The sequence below is a fragment of the Perca flavescens genome, chromosome 9 (assembly GCF_004354835.1).
Source record: "Perca flavescens isolate YP-PL-M2 chromosome 9, PFLA_1.0, whole genome shotgun sequence".
Classification (NCBI taxonomy): domain Eukaryota; kingdom Metazoa; phylum Chordata; class Actinopteri; order Perciformes; family Percidae; genus Perca; species Perca flavescens.
This window is the reverse complement of record NC_041339.1, coordinates 24545407-24553952: the sequence shown is the minus strand read 5'-3', so window position 1 is coordinate 24553952 and position 8546 is coordinate 24545407. Positions and strand designations below refer to the sequence as shown.

The 8546-nt window shown below is 41.5% G+C and overlaps 1 protein-coding gene across 3 annotated transcripts; it reads right to left on the bottom strand.

Annotated features, from left to right (window-relative positions):
* Positions 1-1688: 1688 nt before the first annotated feature.
* Positions 1689-6769, bottom strand: klhl26 (kelch-like family member 26). 3 transcript variants are annotated; one of them, XM_028588291.1, is made up of 3 exons: positions 6380-6768; positions 3935-4117; positions 1689-3352 (listed from the first exon to the last, which is right to left on the bottom strand). In XM_028588291.1, exons 1-3 carry the CDS (start codon positions 6427-6429, stop codon positions 1765-1767), a joined length of 1821 nt encoding a protein of 606 aa, XP_028444092.1. In that variant the 5' UTR covers positions 6430-6768; the 3' UTR covers positions 1689-1764. The 3 variants fall into 3 exon arrangements, with proteins under 3 accessions (XP_028444092.1, XP_028444093.1, XP_028444094.1); XM_028588292.1 differs by having other exon boundaries at positions 6601-6768; XM_028588293.1 differs by lacking the exon at positions 3935-4117 and having other exon boundaries at positions 6380-6769.
* Between the last annotated feature and the right edge of the window lie 1777 nt (positions 6770-8546).

Below are 8546 nucleotides of genomic sequence, written 5' to 3'. Positions count from 1 at the left end.
TTTACATGTTTAAAAATATCAATATTAAGCCAGATTTCCTCAGAACATGGCCCAAACTATATCATGTATGTCCAAATGTTCCCTTTTGACTGACAAGCAGAACAAAAATGACACAGGTTTGAATAATCTAGAGTATGTCAGATGTATGCTTTGGGCTTAATGCTTTTCTTGGTGTTATATCTCTGTAAATTGAATATCTTTTGGTTTTGGGCTGTTGGTCAAACAAAATAAGACATTTTAAGACGTTAACTTGGCTTCTGAGAATTGTAGCAGGTATGTTTTTTTCTACTTTCAGGCATTCTATAGACCTAAAGAAATTGAGTAAAACTGCACAGTAAGTTTCCTTTGCATGTCTGTTGGAGTCTGGATACAACAGTTCAAACTTTCATAATCAAAAGCTATGCTTCAGTTCACTTGTGGAAAATACACCATATCAAAATAAGAACAGAAAAAGCACCTGAAGGGTATTTTTAAATACACCTTTAATAAAATGATGCACATAAAGCTTCACAACTGTCTACATTCCCCTTTGACAACAGGGGATTCCTTGTATTGCACTTCAACAATATCATGTGCTTTTACTGGTACAGGTAACAGAAGACATATACACACTAAGGCAACAGGAGAACATGTTTTTCAGTGGACACTCCTCACCATCATGTAAATGACCACATTGAAAAAGGAAAAGCAAGAACTCTAAGCTTGCTTCTTCCTTATGCACATATTAATTACATCAATACCTTCAGCAGCAGAATTAGATACTGCTTTGAAAAGTGCAGCAATGCAAATGGAACGTAGAAGTAGTTTTTCAGGGGAAATTTGATCTTTTGAGAATAGTTTACATATTACATCTGCATTTATTACTTATTGTGTTAGTCAGAGGACAAAGCATGTGTAATACACAAGATGTAGCACATAAAGAGCAGCACACACTGACATTACAACTGACCCACACGTGAAAGATTTTGTAGCTGCCTTAGAAGGTCCATACTGGTTTGTTATGTTGAATGAGAGAACAATTAGTGTGTCAGGGTAGTAGCAATAAAAAAAACAATAACACCCACATGGAATATGTGATTCCACACTACTCATGCTCATTTCTGCAATCATTACTGTGCATTGTGGTTTGCTGATTAGTGCATTTGAGGAGACATACAACAGTGAGATTTTGAGTTATCTTGGTTGTTTGAATAATAAACAAACACAAAAGAAGCACACAGATGAAGCTTTTACAACTGTACAATCATAATGTCTAACATAATAAGTTAAGTCTGTTGATACCTTTGCAAACCAAATTTAACTTTCATTCAAACATGAGACAATTTGTGCTGTCGGTAACTTCAGCCCTTCATTGGTAAAACTAATACTTTTACAGACTGAATTATGATTATTTTTTGTTACGAAGTGTTATACATTTAGGTTATGCTATTCAGGAAGAGAAATATATCTTTACAGTTCATTTGGAGATAATATTACCAATCAGTTAATCATAAAATTCAATCTGTAGGTTAAACACATGTTGGCCAAAACAGGATATAAAATAATACACCAATCTGAGTAATGCTGCTTAGGTGTAGGCTATTCCCTCAAATGCCAGACAGACACACAGACACACACACACACACACACACACACACACACACACACACACACACACACACACACACACACACACACACACACACACACACACACACACACACACACACACACACACACACACACACACACACACACGCGGAATAAAATCTTCACAGTTACAGGTCAGATGGTTCGCGTTGTGGTGTTTTGTGCAATAATAATCGGTGTACAAGCGATGCCAGCAAAGGATTCTGGGAAGTGCAAATCCCTCTCCCACTCGTCTGTCTCTGTGTTGTACACCTGCACAATGCTTGTGACATTGTTCAGGTGCCAGTTGTAGCCGCCAACGATGTAGATCTTGCTGTCCAGTAAACAGCAGCCCGCCTCAGACTGCCCTGCTCTCATGGGACTGACGGTGGTCCACTGGTCATTCTCTGGAATGTAATACTCCACCGCAAGCACATCAAAACAACGGTCCACGTGGTCCATGCGACCGCCCAGAGCATAAACTCGATCCTTGGTGCTGATCATGGCATGCAACACTCTGGGTTCATTCATGGGAGCTCTGAAGTCCCACTGGTCTGATGCTGGGTCGTAGCAGTGAAGAGTTTTCTTGTCATCCAACGAGATGCCATAACCCCCTGAGATATACAGCTTTTGTCCACAGGGAGTCCCTGCGTGTCCCCAAATCCTGCGTTTTAATGGTTCCACATTAGTCCACTCGTTCTTCTTTGGGCAGTAACACTCTACAGATGACAGACTGCCAGATCGATTGCGCCCTCCGGTGGCATACAGCTGTCCATTCACCACGTTGAGCTGAAACTGGATACGAGCCTCCTGCAAAGGTTGGATGCGCAGCCAATGGCTCAGATGTGGGTCGTAGCGGAAGCAGCTGTCTACCGCCCCCTCGCCGCTGCGGTACTGCAAGTGCTGTCCACCAACGATGTACACAAAGTTATCAAGTACGGCAACGCAAGCGTGGCTGCACCCCATCTCCATCTCTGTCAGCTCTTTGAACTGGCGGGAAGCGATGTCAGGGAGATGGTACACCTTGGTGCTCACTGTGCGGTCGTTGTCAGTGTAGGGTGTCCCGCCAAAGGTGATGACCGACAGGACGTCCGAACGTATGAGTGTCCGTGAAGACTGCATCTCATGTTGTCGGAAGGGAAGAATCTGGTAATTGAAGGCCTCAAGGAGATACTGCCGGCACAGCACATCCTCCACCATGATGTCCACCGTCTGAACACTGTCCACCAGCTCAGAGGAACGCATAAGGGGGAAGCGCACATGGCAGAGGACACCGCTGGCTTGAGCCCGGCGAGACTCGTCATACTGGAGCCACCTGATGGCGGCATGGAAGAGGTCGATCTCGCTACAGTTCTTCAGTTTGTTGCTCTGCAGGAAGAAGACGAGGCGCTCCATGGGAATATGCAGAAAGTCCTCCTCCTCTGCAATTTGGAGGAAGTGGCGGAAGGTGAAGGCATCCACCGACTCTTTGAGGGAAGACAGGCTGAAGGTAGTGGCCATCTGGCCGATGTGCAGGCAGGTCTCCACGCTCATCGCTGACTTGAGGAACTCCTCGCAGAGCTCCATGACTGGGACCATCTGGAGAAACACTGCTGCCCCAAGGACATCCTGAATACAGTCCAGGTCTAAAGTGACTTCTGCACTGTAGGCAAAGTCAATGATATGTTTCAGCCCACGGGCGGACAGACCCTTCAGCTCAATGGTATCTTGATTCGACTCCCTCATGCCTCCAGTAAACATTGCTCTGTAACACAAGAACAGGTCAGTTGAACTACATGATATTTTTTTTTATAATTCCATCTCTTCTAAATGCAAGGCATTAGTTTTGTATGACTTTCCATAACTAAGTCAAATTATATTATTATTATTTGCAATTATATGTATGCAGATTAATTGAAAACTACCATCTAATGAAAAAAGCGTGCAAAACAAAGTGAAAAGTATATTTGGCTACATTATTACGTCACCCGTTTGTAGATTTATCTAGTTTATGTTTAATAATTTATCATTTTAAAATGTCCTTGCTTTCAATTTCTGGAATACATATTTCTACAACTTCTATAATAAAGTAGGAAATCAGTGAAGTATAATGGATATGATTAAAGACAAAATGACAAAACAAGCGCAAGTGAGTGCATCATTTTGCATTTTGTTACGAGTTTCACCTTCCTCCCCCAACTGAATTGCTTATAATACAGTTGATCTGTGAACTGCAGCGTACTCTAACAGTGCACTTGGTGTAAATTGCTCTGGATAAGAGCATTGGCTAAGTGCTTCCAATTTAAAATGTAAATGGGAGGCGAAAGGTCTTGTGATTTAGACTAACCTGAAGTAATCACTACAAGCGGCCAGCACAGCTCTGTGGACCTGGAAGCGCTCCTCATTGATGGCCAGCACAACGTCAAGTAGCTGGCCCTGAGCACGCAAGACCGACAAGCCCTGGAGGAGGGTGGTACTGTGGCTTGAGGCCGAGAATGTACAGCGCAGGGTGCTATTCTTGTTAGCCATACTGGAAAGGAAAAAAGGGCCTTGTCACAATCAGTAAATCAAGGGATCCTACATGATAAAACTCACTTATATTTTCCAGGGCTTAAATCCTTAAAGACTGTCAATTCTTCAATCTAATGTTTACAGCTGAAAGCTGTAATATTCTAGCCAAGCAGGATGTTTACCTTAAGAATATTAAAATGTGATCTGTATGTAGATATCTAATGTTTGGTGTTAACTCAAAGCGTTGATGAACACAGCAATACTGTGATGTAAATGTAACAGTCGACCCAGAGGAAATGCAATCTTTAGTGTACAGTGTCCTTGCATTAGTGAGAGTGAGAGTGCTGCACACAGGAGAGAAACAACATTGCTATCAATAGAAATGTCATCCCTCTGCTTCGACTATTTGTTGCTACACATAGAAAACAGAAATGAATCAGCCAGTAAGAAGCATGATCACTACCACAGGTACGTATGAACAAAATTTCAGTGTGCAGAAACATCATTTTAGTGGCAGAAAACCACATTGCATTGTGTCATCACCAGGGACAGAAATGTCAAAAAACTTTTCAGGAAGAAACTTAACCTGAGAGAGTATTGAGCTTCCTGACATCACTTCAAGTAGAAATATTTCCACAAGTAAAAATTACATCAGACACTTGTACTGTGGTAGCTGCTATTTTAGTTTTTGTTGGCACTTCCTCTGCCAACCTGCTTTGTTAAAAGGAGAACCAAAACCGGCATCCAATCACATAGAATGCAGACTACAGATGACACAAATGCATATACACTACATGCAAGTTTGAGTCCAACAATTTTATATTCAGATCACAATTTAATACTGGTCAGAAATGAGGTCACTTACATTAAAATGGATTAAAAGCACTGAAGCATTTAGGCATGCGAGTACATCATAGTACCAACACACTTATCATTTTTCTATTCAACTTCTCTGTAATTTCCAGACCTACTGTATTTAATGGTCTTGAGTATTAAGTCACTATGGCCATCTACACCATAGATTTATTTCTTCTCATCTTTAAATTGTGTTGCAACTTGAATACAAAGGTTTAACTTGCTAAATCCAAAAAGGGATTTTTTTTTTTTTTAGCTTAAGTAAAGGATATTAACTTTCACAATGAAAATGGTGCGTTTAAAGAAGCAGTCAAAGGCTGGATTGAACTTCATTTTAACACCCACACTATATTTTAACAACCAATATCAGCTAATCACAGATTCGTCGGTATCCGCATATGTCATCCGATAAGTGTCAAAAATGTTTGCAATGATTGTACGCTGTTGCATTAAAGGACGGTTCCATTTTGGGCTGTTTGTAGCCTTAATGTTGCTAAGCTAATGAGTTTCTTATATCCTTTAATAATGTGTCTGTTTAAATGAAAATTACAAGAAGACAGGCAAGAAGAACCTGTACGTTTTCTGATGGCTCGTGTAATGTGAAAAAGAATTCTCACTGCCAGAGAATATCATTTAGAAAACAGCTATCATCTTATCTTAAGTTTATTTTTCAACTGTAAAGTGACCCGCTCATTACTGCTCTTGGTCACAGGAGTCACTTATTTAACAGCAGACATTTTGACTTGCCATAGTAGGAAGAGCACAGGTGTTAGCTTAAGCATCATTAATTTGATTATTTAGCCTACACCTGTGATTGTCCTATTGTGACGTGTACTGTTGAAAAGCACCTAAATTTAATTGATCCAAAATGTTGTGCACTTATGTTAAACTATCAGCTGATAGGCCTGTATTGTAATTACATTTTAAACTCTAATATCAATATCAGTATCTGCCTGTCTCTAGACAGGACTGATCAGTCAAAGTGTTTATGTGATTACATTCAAAATGTGATTTAAAAAAAAAAAAATAAAAAAAATAAACAGACTTTCACTTTACCATTTCTGTTCACAATTTTCAACTTTGTTTAGCAAAGTGTTTCCAGTTAATGTTACATTGTTGTCTGCACCTAACTTTAACGGTCTGCTGCAGTGAGTTAGGTGTGTTTACTGCTCTAAATGAACAATTGTTACACCATTAGTTAATTTTAACTCTGCTGTGCATGGATATTAAGAGCAGGCAGTGTGGATGCCTGGAGGCCCGGACAGCTCCTCGGTGTTTCCCGGAGTCAAGCCGCGAATCCGTGACGATCCAGCGGGGCTCGAACAGTGCTGCAGTCCCGGAGCCGCAGAGGCTTCGCTGAAGGTAATACCGAGGGACCAGTCCAACACCGTGTGGACACACCACATCCTCACTCCGCTTCACTTACCTGCTCTGTGGATTTTTCGAAGCAAAATCCACGCCATCCGACTCCGCCATCTTCTATCACAGAGTAACGCGCATGGAGCATTTTCAGTAATTCCAGAAGATCAACGGCACTATTGGCATGTTCATGGTGTTTTGAAAAGTTAAAGTGTGTTTGTCAGGCACGGAAGGAGAACAGCTGTCTGTCTCAGGCCCTGTGAACACGGTAATGACCTCGTCTCCTACCCAATAGTTTACTGCACGTCCGTCCTGTACTGACAGTTTCTGGCCACTGGGAGGAGCCACTGGTATGTCTCACGCAGCGCTGTCTATTAGAGAGAGTTTGGCCAACTAGGGAGTCAAATGTTCTGAGCTATCCCGTTATGCGATTGGTTCCGAGGTGGTCACATGTTTTGTGGACTCCATGTTAGATACCAACATTCATCCAAAGCCGGTCTACGGAAAGCCGTTCCACTCCCTATCCAGCCCCATTGTACCGGATTTTGGTTGCAGTTCCACCAGAGTTCCACTGGGGGTGATCGCGGTCCAGTGCAAAATGAATGGGACTCTATGGAGCTAGACGGCTAAATGTGTCTCTTTCGCCTGATTGTCGTTGAGAAACCTCAGATTTGATTGTAGTTTTTGCAAGTTCAACATGGGTTATAGGTCGAAAGTTGAATGAACGAGTACTTATGTCGTTTTGATTTCTTACAGGGTGAGTCGTTGTTGCCCATAAAACGCTAGCATTCTGCTAATGAATGCTGATTGGTCAGTGAAGGACTGATTACGATCGGAGATCCCGCTTGACGGCATCCGAAGCAGAACCTGAATATCAGAGTGAATATTTTGGTGTGGTCTTTAAAACATTAGCAAACCTCTTTCTAGCACGTATATTGACAGGGAGAGCCAAACATGTCAGCTGTGTTGTCGATGCCTCGAGAGAACAAAGGAAGCGACTCAGAGCTCGCCGTAAAGCAGTATCTTTGGCCGTATATGTGTATGACGTCATTGACATTTTAAAAGGCTTTTTAGAACAAAAAAGCCACTTTAAAAAAATCTAACACACAGCAGTGTGTATTTTCTTAGCCTCCCCTTTCGAATGCAACATTCAAATTACTAGACAAAAAAGTATATCCTGAGAAAAGTGGGTTTTGAGGGGTATAACTCCATAGAGTCCCATTCATTCTGCACTGGCCTGTGAGCGCCCCCTATATGGAACTCTGGTGGAACTGCAACCAGTTCAGAATCCAGAAGTAACGAGGGAGTGGAACTTCTTCCTATATTAGAAATTCTTTGACATAGTGCAGGGAATAGTGGAAAAATGTAATACATTATTTTAAAAATGGCATAAATCACAGAAAAAAGGCCCAATTGTTGCTAGCTGCTATAATTGTGTGAGGTAAATGTCAATTTCTCTCTTCAATATGATAACAAATTACATAGGACAAATATAATAATACCATCGTTAATGTGTACCATGCTGTCAAAAAAGTTCTAACACTGCTTTAGAAATGAATGACGTTTGAAGTTAGCCTTATGCTAGCGTTAGCTTTTTCGCTAGCACTCCATGTACCTAAATGCTTGTGATCTTGCCATAGTCATATGGCTTTTGATCTCGACCGAGTCCAGGTGTCTTTATTATGTTCATAATAATATTGGAGGGAAAGTGAAACACAGCTTGGATGGGGATGTTGTTCGGCTTTCCACATGTTTAGACAGCTAGCTAACGCTATGCCGACGTTTGCTAATGTTAGCGCTACAGCGTTAGCCTAGCCTGCTAAGTAAATATTACAACTGCCTTTGGAGTTTCCTATATCTGCGTCCACGTTGTCAACATAAGACCTGTGGCGTTAGTGCTCCTTTTGTACCATCATTTTAATGAATGAAATATTGAGCTTCGCTCCTCTGAGATGGGTGGGTTTTTGTTACGTTACACACAAAGCTAGCTATAGTTAGCCTACAGGTATGCTAGCGGACATTAGAAAGGTAAACTCTGCTCAGAGACTTATTAGGCGATGTGGTCACTCACTACAATGGGCATTTATTAGAGGCCCATTTACGATATAGAAGGTAAATATACACTGGAAAATTGTCTTACAGGTCTACAGGTGTAGGCCAGTGACTGTAAAACATAGGCCTAGGCCTACTTGTTCCTATGGACCTGGAGAGGTTGACCACTAGGTCCGCAAGTG